At 57.2% G+C, this 13,053-nt stretch overlaps 2 protein-coding genes across 2 annotated transcripts in view; one reads left to right on the forward strand and one right to left on the reverse strand.

Moving 5' to 3' along the window:
• Positions 1-227: 227 nt before the first annotated feature.
• LOC136786474 (platelet binding protein GspB-like) overlaps positions 228-13,053 on the reverse strand; it is a gene marked incomplete at both ends in the record, with an annotated part of 17,086 nt that continues 4,260 nt past the window's right edge. The window contains 9 exon segments of the mRNA XM_066978371.1: positions 228-258; positions 1,935-2,191; positions 3,728-3,902; positions 5,394-5,652; positions 7,161-7,427; positions 7,998-8,149; positions 10,198-10,485; positions 11,836-12,019; positions 12,246-12,391. Coding sequence (XP_066834472.1) covers positions 228-258; positions 1,935-2,191; positions 3,728-3,902; positions 5,394-5,652; positions 7,161-7,427; positions 7,998-8,149; positions 10,198-10,485; positions 11,836-12,019; positions 12,246-12,391 — 1,759 coding nt within the window.
• LOC136789723 (uncharacterized) lies at positions 8,903-9,909 on the forward strand. The gene is made up of 4 exons (XM_066990535.1): positions 8,903-8,910; positions 9,349-9,367; positions 9,410-9,655; positions 9,828-9,909. Exons 1-4 carry the CDS (start codon positions 8,903-8,905, stop codon positions 9,864-9,866), a joined length of 312 nt encoding a protein of 103 aa, XP_066846636.1. The 3' UTR covers positions 9,867-9,909.

A 13,053-nucleotide genomic window follows, 5' to 3' on the forward strand; every position in this document is an offset into this window, starting at 1 on the left:
AGGTGGCGGAGGAGGAGGAGGATGCGGTGGCGAAGGAGGAGGAGGAAGAGAAGCGGGAGATAAAGGAATCATAGAATCATAGCAATATAAAGGCTGGAAGAGACGTTCAATATGATCCAGTCCCTGACTCTTTCTGACAAGAAATCTCTTCTAATTTCCTAGGAGGACAAGGAGGAGGTGGTGTCGGAGGAGGAGGAGGTGTCGGAGGAGGAGGAGGAGGAGGTGGTGGCGGAGGAGGAGGAGGAGGTGGAGGAGGCTTCGATGGAGGAGGAAGAGGCGGCGGTGTCGGAGGAGGATCACGCGGGGGATGAGCAGGTGCTGGAGGAGGGGGTGGTAGAGGATCAAGGGGAAGAAGTGGAGGAGGAGGAGGAAGAGAAGGGGGAGATAAAGGAATAATAGAATCATAGCAATATAAAGGCTGGAAGAGACGTTCAATATGATCCAGTCCCTGACTCTTTCTGACAAGAAATCTCTTCTAATTTCCTAGAAGGACAACGAGGAGGTGGTGTCGGAGGAGGAGGAGGTGGTGGCAGAGGACGAGGAGGTGGTGGCGGAGGAGGAAGACGTGGTGGCGGAGGAGGAGGCGGTGGCGGAGGAGGAGGAGGAGGCGGTGGTGGAGGAGGAGGACGAGGCGGTGGTGAAGGAGGAGGAGGAGGCGGTGGCGGAGCAGGAGGAGGAGGAAGTGGCGGAGGAGGAGGAGGAGGAGGAGGTGGTGTTGGTGGAGGAGGACTAGGAGGATGTGGAGGATGCTTTGGTGGCGGCGGAAGAGGCGGCGGTGGCGGAGGATGATCACGCGGGGGATGAGCAGGTGCTGGAGGAGGGGGTGGAAGAGGATCAGGGGGAAGAGGAGGGGAAGGAGGAGGAAGAGAAGGGGGAGATAAAGGAATCGTAGAATCATAGCAACATTAAGGCTGGAAGAGTCCTTCAATATCATCCAGTCCCTGACTCTTTCTGATAAGAAATGTCTTCTAATTTCCTAGCAGGAGGAGGAGGAGGTGGTATAGGAGGACGAGGAGGTGTTGGCGGAGGAGGTGAAGGAATTTTGGGTAAACCTGTGGTATCAGGATTTGGACTTGATGATCCAAATGGATCCCTTCCAACAGGGTATATTGTGTCATTCTATGAGGAGGAGGAGGATTCATAGAATCATTCTTGTTGGAAAAGACCTTTAAGATCATCCTTCTACGAGGTGGTGGAGGAGGAGGAGGAGGAGGTGGTGGTGGTGGAGGTGGTGGTGGCGGAGGCGGAGGCGGAGGAGATGGTGGTGGCGGAGGCAGAGGATGTGGTGGTGGCAGAGGCAAATGAGATGGTGGTTGTGGAGGCGAGGAGGAGGTGGTGGCGGAGGACGAGGAGGTGGTGGCGGAGGAGGAGGACGTGGTGGCGGAGTAGGAGGACGTGGTGGCAGACGAGGAGGAGGTGGCGGAGGAGGAGGAGGATGCGGTGGCGAAGGAGGAGGAGGAAGAGAAGCGGGAGATAAAGGAATCATAGAATCATAGCAATATAAAGGCTGGAAGAGACGTTCAATATGATCCAGTCCCTGACTCTTTCTGACAAGAAATCTCTTCTAAATTCCTAGGAGGACAAGGAGGAGGTGGTGTCGGAGGAGGAGGAGGTGTCGGAGGAGGAGGAGGAGGAGGTGGTGGCGGAGGAGGAGGAGGAGGTGGAGGAGGCTTCAATGGAGGAGGAAGAGGCGGCGGTGTCGGAGGAGGATCACGCGGGGGATGAGCAGGTGCTGGAGGAGGGGGTGGTAGAGGATCAAGGGGAAGAAGTGGAGGAGGAGGAGGAAGAGAAGGGGGAGATAAAGGAATAATAGAATCATAGCAATATAAAGGCTGGAAGAGACGTTCAATATGATCCAGTCCCTGACTCTTTCTGACAAGAAATGTCTTCTAATTTCCTAGAAGGACAAGGAGGAGGTGGTGTCGGAGGAGGAGGAGTAGTCGGAGGAGGAGGAGGAGGATGTGTCGGAGGAGGAGGAGGAGGAGGTGGTGGCAGAGGACGAGGAGGTGGTGGCGGAGGAGGAAGACGTGGTGGCGGAGGAGGAGGCGGTGGCGGAGGAGGAGGAGGAGGCGGTGGTGGAGGAGGAGGACGAGGCGGTGGTGAAGGAGGAGGAGGAGGCGGTGGCGGAGCAGGAGGAGGAGGAAGTGGCGGAGGAGGAGGAGGAGGAGGAGGTGGTGTTGGTGGAGGAGGACTAGGAGGATGTGGAGGATGCTTTGGTGGCGGCGGAAGAGGCGGCGGTGGCGGAGGAGGATCACGCGGGGGATGAGCAGGTGCTGGAGGAGGGGGTGGAAGAGGATCAGGGGGAAGAGGAGGGGAAGGAGGAGGAAGAGAAGGGGGAGATAAAGGAATCGTAAAATCATAGCAACATTAAGGCTGGAAGAGTCCTTCAATATCATCCAGTCCCTGACTCTTTCTGATAAGAAATGTCTTCTAATTTCCTAGCAGGAGGAGGAGGAGGTGGTATAGGAGGACGAGGAGGTGGTGGAGGAGGAGGTGAAGGAATTTTGGGTAAACCTGTGGTATCAGGATTTGGACTTGATGATCCAAATGGATCCCTTCCAACGGGGTATATTGTGTCATTCTATGAGGAGGAGGAGGATTCATAGAATCATTCTTGTTGGAAAAGACCTTTAAGATCATCCTTCTGTGAGGTGGTGGAGGAGGAGGAGAGAGAGGTGGTGGTGGTGGAGGTGGTGGTGGCGGAGGCGGAGGAGATGGTGGTGGCGGAGGACAAGGATGTGGTGGTGGCAGAGGCAAATGAGATGGTGGTTGTGGAGTAGGAGGAGGAGGTGGTGGCGGAGGAGGAGGACGTGGTGGCGCAGTAGGAGGACGTGGTGGCAGACGAGGAGGAGGTGGCGGAGGAGGAGGAGGATGCGGTGGCGAAGGAGGAGGAGGAAGAGAAGCGGGAGATAAAGGAATCATAGAATCATAGCAATATAAAGGCTGACAGAGACGTTCAATATGATCCAGTCCCTGACTCTTTCTGACAAGAAATCTCTTCTAATTTCCTAGAAGGACAAGGAGGAGGTGGTGTCGGAGGAGGAGGAGGTGTCGGAGGAGGAGGAGGAGGAGGTGGTGGCGGAGGAGGAGGAGGAGGTGGAGGAGGCTTCGATGGAGGAGGAAGAGGCGGCGGTGTCGGAGGAGGATCACGCGGGGGATGAGCAGGTGCTGGAGGAGGGGGTGGTAGAGGATCAAGGGGAAGAAGTGGAGGAGGAGGAGGAAGAGAAGGGGGAGATAAAGGAATAATAGAATCATAGCAATATAAAGGCTGGAAGAGATGTTCAATATGATCCAGTCCCTGACTCTTTCTGACAAGAAATCTCTTCTAATTTCCTAGAAGGACAACGAGGAGGTGGTGTCGGAGGAGGAGGAGGTGTCGGAGGAGGAGGAGGTGGTGGCGGAGGACGAGGAGGTGGTGGCGGAGGAGGAGGAGGTGGTGGCGGAGTAGGAGGACGTGGTGGCAGATGAGGAGGAGGTGGCGGAGGAGGAGGAGGAGGCGGTGGCGAAGGAGGAGGAGGAAGAGAAGGGGGAGATAAAGGAATCATAGAATCATAGCAATATAAAGGCTGGAAGAGACGTTCAATATGATCCAGTCCCTGACTCTTTCTGACAAGAAATCTCTTCTAATTTCCTAGGAGGACAAGGAGGAGGTGGTGTCGGAGGAGGAGGAGGTGTCGGAGGAGGAGGAGGAGGAGGTGGTCGCGGAGGAGGAGGAGGTGGTGGTGACGGAGGTGGAGGAGGTGGTGGTGGCGGAGGCGGAGGAGGTGGTGGTTGTGGTAGAGGACGAGGAGGTGGTGGCGGAGGAGGAGGAGGTGGTGGCAGAGGAGGAGGTGGTGGCGGAGGTGGCGGAGGAGGAGGAGGAGGAGGAGGTGGCGAAGGAGGAGGAGGACGAGGAAGAGGAGCTGGTGGTGGTGGAGGAGGAGGAGGATGTGGAGGAGGCTTCGGTGGCGGTGGAGGAGACGGCGGTGGCGGAGGAGGATCACGCGGGGGATGAGCAGGTGCTGGAGGAGGGGGTGGTAGAGGATCAGGGGGAAGAGGAGGGAAGGAGGATGAAGAGAAGGGGGAGATAAAGGAATCGTAGAAACGTAGCAACATTAAGGCTGGAAGAGACCTTCAATATCATCCAGTCCCTGACTCTTTCTGATAAGAAATGTCTTCTAATTTCCTAGCAGGAGGAGGAGGAGGTGGTATAGGAGGACGAGGAGGTGGTGGAGGAGGAGGTGAAGGAATTTTGGGTAAACCTGTGGTATCAGGATTTGGACTTGATGATCCAAATGGATCCCTTCCAACTGGGTATATTGTGTTAATCTATGAGGAGGAGGAGGATTCATAGAATCATTCCTGTTGGAGGAGACCTTTAAGATCATCCTTCTGCGAGGTGGTGGAGGAGGAGGACGAGGAGGAGGTGGTGGTGGAGGAGGTGGTGGCGGAGGCGGAGGAGGTGGTGGTGGCGGAGGCGGATGAGGTGGTGGTGGCGGAGGCGGAAAAGGTGGTGGTGTTTGTGGCCGAGGAGGTGGTGGTGGTGGCGGAGGATGAGGAGGTGGTGGCGGAGGACGAGGAGATGGTCGCGGAGGACGAGGAGGTGGTGGCGGAGGAGGAGGACGTGGTGGCAGAGGAGTAGGTGGTGGCGGAGGTGGCGGAGGAGGAGGAGGAGGAGGTGGCGGAGGAGGAGGAGGAGGAGGTGGTGGTGGAGGTGGAGGATGAGGATGTGGAGGAGGTTTCGGTGGTGGTGGAGGAGGTGGAGGTGGCGGAGGAGGATCACGCGGGGGAAGAGCAGGTGCTGGAGGAGGGGATGGTAGAGGATCAGGGGGAAGAGGAGGGGAGGAGGATAAAGAGAAGGGGGAGATAAAGGAATCGTAGAATCATAGCAACATTAAGGCTGGAAGAGACCTTCAATATCATCCAGTCCCTGACTCTTTCTGATAAGAAATGTCTTCTAATTTCCTAGGAGGAGGAGGAGGTGGTGGAGGACGAGGAGAGGGATGACAAGGAAAAGGACGACGAGAAGAAGGTCGACGACAACGATGATGAGAAAGACAACGAGGAGGTGGAGGGGGAAAAGGTCGTGGAGCAGGAAAAGGAGGAGGAGGCGGCGGCAGCGATGGTGCTGGTAGAGGAGAAAGGAGCAGCGGTGGTGGTGGTGGAGGAGGCGGCGGCAGTGGTGGCGGTGGAGGAGCACGCGGGGAAAGAGCAGGTGCTGGAGGAGAGGGTGGTAGAGGATCAAGGGGAAGAAGTGGAGGAGGAGGAGGAAGAGAAGGGGGAGATAAAGGAACCATAAACTCATAGCAATATAAAGGCTGGAAGAGACGTTCAATATGATCCAGTCCCTGACTCTTTCTGACAAGAAATCTCTTCTAATTTCCTAGAAGGACAACGAGGAGGTGGTGTCGGACGAGGAGGAGGTGTCGGAGGAGGAGGAGGTGGTGGCGGAGGACGAGGAGGTGGTGGCGGAGGAGGAAGACGTGGTGGCGGAGGAGGAGGCGGTGGCGGAGGAGGAGGAGGAGGCGGTGGTGGAGGAGGAGGACGAGGCGGTGGTGAAGGAGGAGGAGGAGGCGGTGGCGGAGCAGGAGGAGGAGGAAGTGGCAGAGGAGGAGGAGGAGGAGGAGGAGGAGGTGGTGTTGGTGGAGGAGGAGTAGGAGGATGTGGAGGAGGCTTCGGTGGCGGCGGAAGAGGCGGCGGTGGCGGAGGAGGATCACGCGGGGGATGAGCAGGTGCTGGAGGAGGGGGTGGAAGAGGATCAGGGGGAAGAGGAGGGGAAGGAGGAGGAAGAGAAGGGGGAGATAAAGGAATCGTAGAATCATAGCAACATTAAGGCTGGAAGAGTCCTTCAATATCATCCAGTCCCTGACTCTTTCTGATAAGAAATGTCTTCTAATTTCCTAGGAGGAGGAGGAGGAGGTGGTATAGGAGGACGAGGAGGTGGTGGAGGAGGAGGTGAAGGAATTTTGGGTAAACCTGTGGTATCAGGATTTGGACTTGATGATCCAAATGGATCCCTTCCAACGGGGTATATTGTGTCATTCTATGAGGAGGAGGAGGATTCATAGAATCATTCTTGTTGGAAAAGACCTTTAAGATCATCCTTCTACGAGGTGGTGGAGGAGGAGGAGGAGGAGGTGGTGGTGGTGGAGGTGGTGGTGGCGGAGGCGGAGGAGATGGTGGTGGCGGAGGCAGAGGATGTGGTGGTGGCAGAGGCAAATGAGATGGTGGTTGTGGAGGCGAGGAGGAGGTGGTGGCGGAGGACGAGGAGGTGGTGGCGGAGGAGGAGGACGTGGTGGCGGAGTAGGAGGACGTGGTGGCAGACGAGGAGGAGGTGGCGGAGGAGGAGGAGGATGCGGTGGCGAAGGAGGAGGAGGAAGAGAAGCGGGAGATAAAGGAATCATAGAATCATAGCAATATAAAGGCTGGAAGAGACGTTCAATATGATCCAGTCCCTGACTCTTTCTGACAAGAAATCTCTTCTAATTTCCTAGGAGGACAAGGAGGAGGTGGTGTCGGAGGAGGAGGAGGTGTCGGAGGAGGAGGAGGAGGAGGTGGTGGCGGAGGAGGAGGAGGAGGTGGAGGAGGCTTCAATGGAGGAGGAAGAGGCGGCGGTGTCGGAGGAGGATCACGCGGGGGATGAGCAGGTGCTGGAGGAGGGGGTGGTAGAGGATCAAGGGGAAGAAGTGGAGGAGGAGGAGGAAGAGAAGGGGGAGATAAAGGAATAATAGAATCATAGCAATATAAAGGCTGGAAGAGACGTTCAATATGATCCAGTCCCTGACTCTTTCTGACAAGAAATCTCTTCTAATTTCCTAGAAGGACAAGGAGGAGGTGGTGTCGGAGGAGGAGGAGTAGTCGGAGGAGGAGGAGGAGGATGTGTCGGAGGAGGAGGAGGAGGAGGTGGTGGCGGAGGAGGAGGAGGAGGTGGAGGAGGCTTCGATGGAGGAGGAAGAGGCGGCGGTGTCGGAGGAGGATCACGCGGGGGATGAGCAGGTGCTGGAGGAGGGGGTGGTAGAGGATCAAGGGGAAGAAGTGGAGGAGGAGGAGGAAGAGAAGGAGGAGATAAAGGAATAATAGAATCATAGCAATATAAAGGCTGGAAGAGACGTTCAATATGATCCAGTCCCTGACTCTTTCTGACAAGAAATCTCTTCTAATTTCCTAGAAGGACAAGGAGCAGGTGATGTCGGAGGAGGAGGAGGTGTCGGAGGAGGAGGAGGTGGTGGCAGAGGACGAGGAGGTGGTGGCGGAGGAGGAAGACGTGGTGGCGGAGGAGGAGGCGGTGGCGGAGGAGGAGGAGGAGGCGGTGGTGGAGGAGGAGGACGAGGCGGTGGTGAAGGAGGAGGAGGAGGCGGTGGCGGAGCAGGAGGAGGAGGAAGTGGCGGAGGAGGAGGAGGAGGAGGAGGTGGTGTTGGTGGAGGAGGAGTAGGAGGATGTGGAGGAGGCTTCGGTGGCGGCGGAAGAGGCGGCGGTGGCGGAGGAGGATCACGCGGGGGACGAGCAGGTGCTGGAGGAGGGGGTGGAAGAGGATCAGGGGGAAGAGGAGGGGAAGGAGGAGGAAGAGAAGGGGGAGATAAAGGAATCGTAGAATCATAGCAACATTAAGGCTGGAAGAGACCTTCAATATCATCCAGTCCCTGACTCTTTCTGATAAGAAATGTCTTCTAATTTCCTAGCAGGAGGAGGAGGAGGTGGTATAGGAGGACGAGGAGGTGGTGGAGGAGGAGGTGAAGGAATTTTGGGTAAACCTGTGGTATCAGGATTTGGACTTGGTGATCCAAATGGATCCCCTCCAAATGGGTATATTGTGTCATTCTATGAGGAGGAGGAGGATTCATAGAATCATTCTTGTTGGAAAAGACCTTTAAGATCATCCTTCTACGAGGTGGTGGAGGAGGAGGAGGAGGAGGAGTTGGTGGTGGAGGTTTTGGTGGCGGAGGCAGAGGAGGTGGTGGTGGCGGAGGCGGTAGAGGGGGTGGTGGCAGAGGCCCAGGAGATGGTGGTTGTGGAGGCGGAGGAGGAGTTGGTGGCGGAGGACGAGGAGGTGGTGGCCGAGGAGGAGGTGGTCGCGGAGGACGAGGAGGTGGTGGCGGAGGACGAGGAGGTGGTGGCGGAGGAGGAGGACGTGGTGGCAGACGAGGAGGAGGTGGCAGAGGAGGAGGAGGAGACGGTGGCGAAGGAGGAGGAGGAAGAGAAGCGGGAGATAAAGGAATCATAGAATCATAGCAATATAAAGGCTGGAAGAGACGTTCAATATGATCCAGTCCCTGACTCTTTCTGACAAGAAATCTCTTCTAATTTCCTAGAAGGACAAGGAGGAGGTGGTGTCGGAGGAGGAGGAGGTGTCGGAGGAGGAGGAGGTGGTGGCGGAGGACGAGGAGGTGGTGGCGGAGGAGGAGGACGTGGTGGCAGAGGAGGAGGAGGTGGCGGAGGTGGAGGAGGAGGCGGTGGCAGAGGGGGAGGAGGTGGCGGTGGAGGAGGAGGATGCCGTGGCGGAGGAGGAGGAGGAGGTGGTGGCGGAGCAGGAGGAGGAGGAGGTGGCGGAGGAGGAGGAGGAGGAGGAGGTGGTGGTGGAGGAGCAGGAGGAGGAGGATGTCGAAGAGGCTTCGGTGGCGGTGGAGGAGGCGGCGGTGGCAGAGGAGGATGAGGAGGAGGAAGAGAAGGGGGAGATAAAGGAATAATAGAATCATAGCAATATAAAGTCTGGAAGAGACGTTCAATATGATCCAGTCCCTGACTCTTTCTGACAAGACATCTCTTCTAATTTCGTAGGAGGACAAGGAGGAGGTGTCGGAGGAGGAGGAGGAGGAGGTGTCGGGAGAGGAGGAGGAGGAGGTGGTGGCGGAGGAGGAGGAGGAGTTGGAGGAGGCTTCTGTGGCGGCGGAAGAGGCGGCGGTGGCGGAGGAGGATCACGCGGGGGATGAGCAGGTGCTGGAGGAGGGGGTGGTAGAGGATCAGGGGGAAGAAGTGGAGGAGGAGGAGGAAGAGAAGGGGGAGATAAAGGAATAATATAATCATAGCAATATAAAGTCTGGAAGAGACGTTCAATATGATCCAGTCCCTGACTCTTTCTGACAAGACATCTCTTCTAATTTCCTAGGAGGACAAGGAGGAGGAGGTGTCGGAGGAGGAGGAGGAGGTGTCGGAGGAGGAGGAGGAGGAGGTGGTGGCGGAGGAGGAGGAGGAGGTGGAGGAGGCTTCGGTGGCGGCGGAAGAGGCGGCGGTGTCGGAGGAGGATCACGCGGGGGATGAGCAGGTGCTGGAGGAGGGGGTGGAAGAGGATCAGGGGGAAGAGGAGGGGAAGGAGGAGGAAGAGAAGGGGGAGATAAAGGAATCGTAGAATCATAGCAACATTAAGGCCTGAAGAGTCCTTCAATATCATCCAGTCCCTGACTCTTTCTGATAAGAAATGTTTTTAATTTCCTAGGAGGAGGAGGAGGTGGTGGAGGACGAGGAGAGGGATGACAAGGAAAAGGACGACGAGAAGAAGGTCGACGACAACGATGATGAGAAAGACAACGAGGAGGAGGAGGGGGAAAAGGTCGTGGAGCAGGAAAAGGAGGAGGAGGCGGCGGCAGCGATGGTGCTGGTGGAGCAGAAAGCAGCAGCGGTGGTGGTGGTGGAGGAGGAGGCGGCAGTGGTGGCGGTGGAGGAGCACGCGGGGAAAGAGCAGGTGCTGGAGGAGGGGGTGGTAGAGGATCAAGGGGAAGAAGTGGGGGAGGAGGAGGAGGAGAAGGGGGAGGTAAAGGAATCATAAAATCATAGCAATATAAAGGCTGGAAGAGACGTTCAATATGATCCAGTCCCTGACTCTTTCTGACAAGAAATCTCTTCTAATTTCCTAGGAGGACAAGGAGGAGGTGGTGGCGGAGGAGGAGGAGTAGTCGGAGGAGGAGGAGGAGGAGGTGTCGGAGGAGGAGGAGGAGGAGGTGGTGGCGGAGGAGGAGGAGGAGGTGGAGGAGGCTTCGATGGAGGAGGAAGAGGCGGCGGTGTCGGAGGAGGATCACGCGGGGGATGAGCAGGTGCTGGAGGAGGGGGTGGTAGAGGATCAAGGGGAAGAAGTGGAGGAGGAGGAGGAAGAGAAGGGGGAGATAAAGGAATAATAGAATCATAGCAATATAAAGGCTGGAAGAGACGTTCAATATGATCCAGTCCCTGACTCTTTCTGACAAGAAATCTCTTCTAATTTCCTAGAAGGACAACGAGGAGGTGGTGTCGGAGGAGGAGGAGGTAGTGGCGGAGGACGAGGAGGTGGTGGCGGAGGAGGAGGACGTGGTGGCGGAGGAGGAGGAGGTGGCGGAGGAGGAGGAGGAGGCGGTGGCGGAGGAGGAGGAGGAGGCGATGGCGGACCAGGAGGAGGAGGAAGTGGCGGAGGAGGAGGAGGACGAGGACGAGGAGGAGGAGGTGTTGGTGGAGGAGGAGTAGGAGGATGTGGAGGAGGCTTCGGTGGCGGCGGAAGAGGCGGCGGTGGCGGAGGAGGATCACGCGGGGGATGAGCAGGTGCTGGAGGAGGGGGTGAAAGAGGATCAGGGGGAAGAGGAGGGGAAGGAGGAGGAAGAGAAGGGGGAGATAAAGGAATCGTAGAATCATAGCAACATTAAGGCTGGAAGAGTCCTTCAATATCATCCAGTCCCTGACTCTTTCAGATAAGAAATGTCTTCTAATTTCCTAGGAGGAGGAGGAGGAGGTGGTATAGGAGGACGAGGAGGTGTTGGCGGAGGAGGTGAAGGAATTTTGGGTAAACCTGTGGTATCAGGATTTGGACTTGATGATCCAAATGGATCCCTTCCAACTGGGTATATTGTGTGAATCTATGAGGAGGAGGAGGATTCATAGAATCATTCTTGTTGGAAAAGACCTTTAAGATCATCCTTCTACGAGGTGGTGGAGGAGGAGGAGGAGGAGGAGGAGGTGGTGGTGCAGGTGGTGGTGGCGGAGGCGGAGGAGGTGTTGGTGGCGGAGGCGGAGGAGGGGGTGGTGGCAGAGGCCCAGGAGATGGTGGTTGTGGAGGCGGAGGAGGAGGTGTTGGTGGAGGACGAGGAGGTGGTGGCGGAGGAGGAGGACGTGGTGGCAGAGGATTAGGAGGTGGCGGAGGCGGAGGAGGAGGCGGTGGCGGAGGAGGAGGAGGAGGCGGTGGTGAAGGAGAAGGACGAGGAGGTGGAGGAGCAGGAGGAGGAGGAGGTGGCGGAGGAGGAAGTGGAGGAGGTGTCGGAGGAGGAGGAGGAGGTGGTGGCGGAGGAGGAGGTGGAGGTGGAGGAAGCTTCGGTGGCGGCGGAAGAGGCAGCGGTGGCGGAGGAGGATCACGCGGGGGATGGGCAGGTGCTGGAGGAGGGGGTGGAAGAGGATCAGGGGGAAGAGGAGGGGAAGGAGGAAGAAGCGAAGGGGGAGATAAAGGAATCGTAGAATCATAGCAACATTAAGGCTGGAAGAGTCCTTCAATATCATCCAGTCCCTGACTCTTTCTGATAAGAAATGTCTTCTAATTTCCTAGCAGGAGGAGGAGGAGGTGGTATAGGAGGACGAGGAGGTGTTGGCGGAGGAGGTGAAGGAATTTTGGGTAAACCTGTGGTATCAGGATTTGGACTTGATGATCCAAATGGATCCCTTCCAACTGGGTATATTGTGTCATTCTATGAGGAGGAGGAGGATTCATAGAATCATACTTGTTGGAAAAGACCTTTAAGATCATCCTTCTACGAGGTGGTGGAGGAGGAGGAGGAGGAGGAGGTGGTGGTGGAGGTGGTGGTGGCGGAGGCGGAGGAGGTGGTGGTGGCGGAGGCGGAGGAGGGGGTGGTGGCAGAGGCCCAGGAGATGGTGATTGTGGAGGCGGAGGAGGAGGTGGTGGCGGAGTACGAGGAGGTGGTGGCGGAGGAGGAGGACGTGGTGGCAGAGGAGGAGGAGGTGGCGTAGGAGGAGGAGGAGGCGGTGGCGGAGGAGGAGGAGGAGGCGGTGGTGCAGGAGGAGGAGGAGGAGGTGGCGGAGCAGGAGGAGTAGGAGGTGGAAGAGGAGGAGGAGGAGGTGGTGGTGGAGGAAGAGGCGGCAGTGGTGGCGGTGGAGGAGCACGCGGGGAAAGAGCAGGTGCTGGAGGAGAGGGTGGTAGAGGATCAAGGGGAAGAAGTGGAGGAGGAGGAGGAAGAGAAGGGGGAGATAAAGGAATCATAGAATCATAGCAATATAAAGGCTGGAAGAGACGTTAAATATGATCCAGTCCCTGACTCTTTCTGACAAGACATCTCTTCTAATTTCCTAGGAGGACAAGGAGGAGGTGTCGGAGGAGGAGGAGGAGGAGGTGTCGGGGGAGGAGGAGGAGGAGGTGGTGGCGGAGGAGGAGGAGGAGGTGGAGGAGGCTTCGGTGGCGGCGGAAGAGGCGGCGGTGGCGGAGGAGGATCAAGCGGGGGATGAGCAGGTGCTGGAGGAGGGGGTGGTAGAGGATCATGGGGAAGAGGAGGGGAGGAAGATGAAGAGAAGGGGGAGATAAAGGAATCGTAGAATCATAGCAACATTAAGGCTGGAAGAGTCCTTCAATATCATCCAGTCCCTGACTCTTTCTGATAAGAAATGTCTTCTAATTTCCTAGCAGGAGGAGGAGGAGGTGGTATAGGAGGACGAGGAGGTGGTGGAGGAGGAGGTGAAGGAATTTTGGGTAAACCTGTGGTATCAGGATTTGGACTTGATGATCCAAATGGATCCCTTCCAACTGGGTATATTGTGTCATTCTATGAGGAGGAGGAGGATTCATAGAATCATTCTTGTTGGAAAAGACCTTTAAGATCATCCTTCTGCGAGGTGGTGGAGGAGGAGGAGGAGGAGGAGGAGGTGGTGGAGGAGGTGGTGGTGGCGGAGGCGGAGGAGGGGGTGATGGCAAAGGCCCAGGAGATGGTGGTTGTGGAGGCGGAGGAGGAGGTGGTGGCGGAGGACGAGGAGGTGTTGTCAGAGGACGAGGAGGTGGTGGAGGAGGAGGACGTGGTGGCAGAGGGGGAGGAGATGGCGGTGGAGGAGGAGGAGTCCGTGGCGGAGGAGGAGGAGGAGGTGGTGGCGGAGCAGGAGGAGGAGGTGGTGGCGGAGGACGAG

This window comes from Anser cygnoides, chromosome 1 (assembly GCF_040182565.1).
Source record: "Anser cygnoides isolate HZ-2024a breed goose chromosome 1, Taihu_goose_T2T_genome, whole genome shotgun sequence".
Taxonomy (NCBI): Eukaryota; Metazoa; Chordata; class Aves; order Anseriformes; family Anatidae; genus Anser; species Anser cygnoides.

What these genes read in the sequence shown, in the direction of transcription:
- LOC136789723 (XM_066990535.1), top strand. An exon ending in AGCACGCGGGGAAAGAGCAG is followed by an intron (nt 9,656 to 9,827) that starts GTGCTGGAGGAG and finishes CTAATTTCCTAG; the next exon opens with GAGGACAAGGAGGAGGTGGT.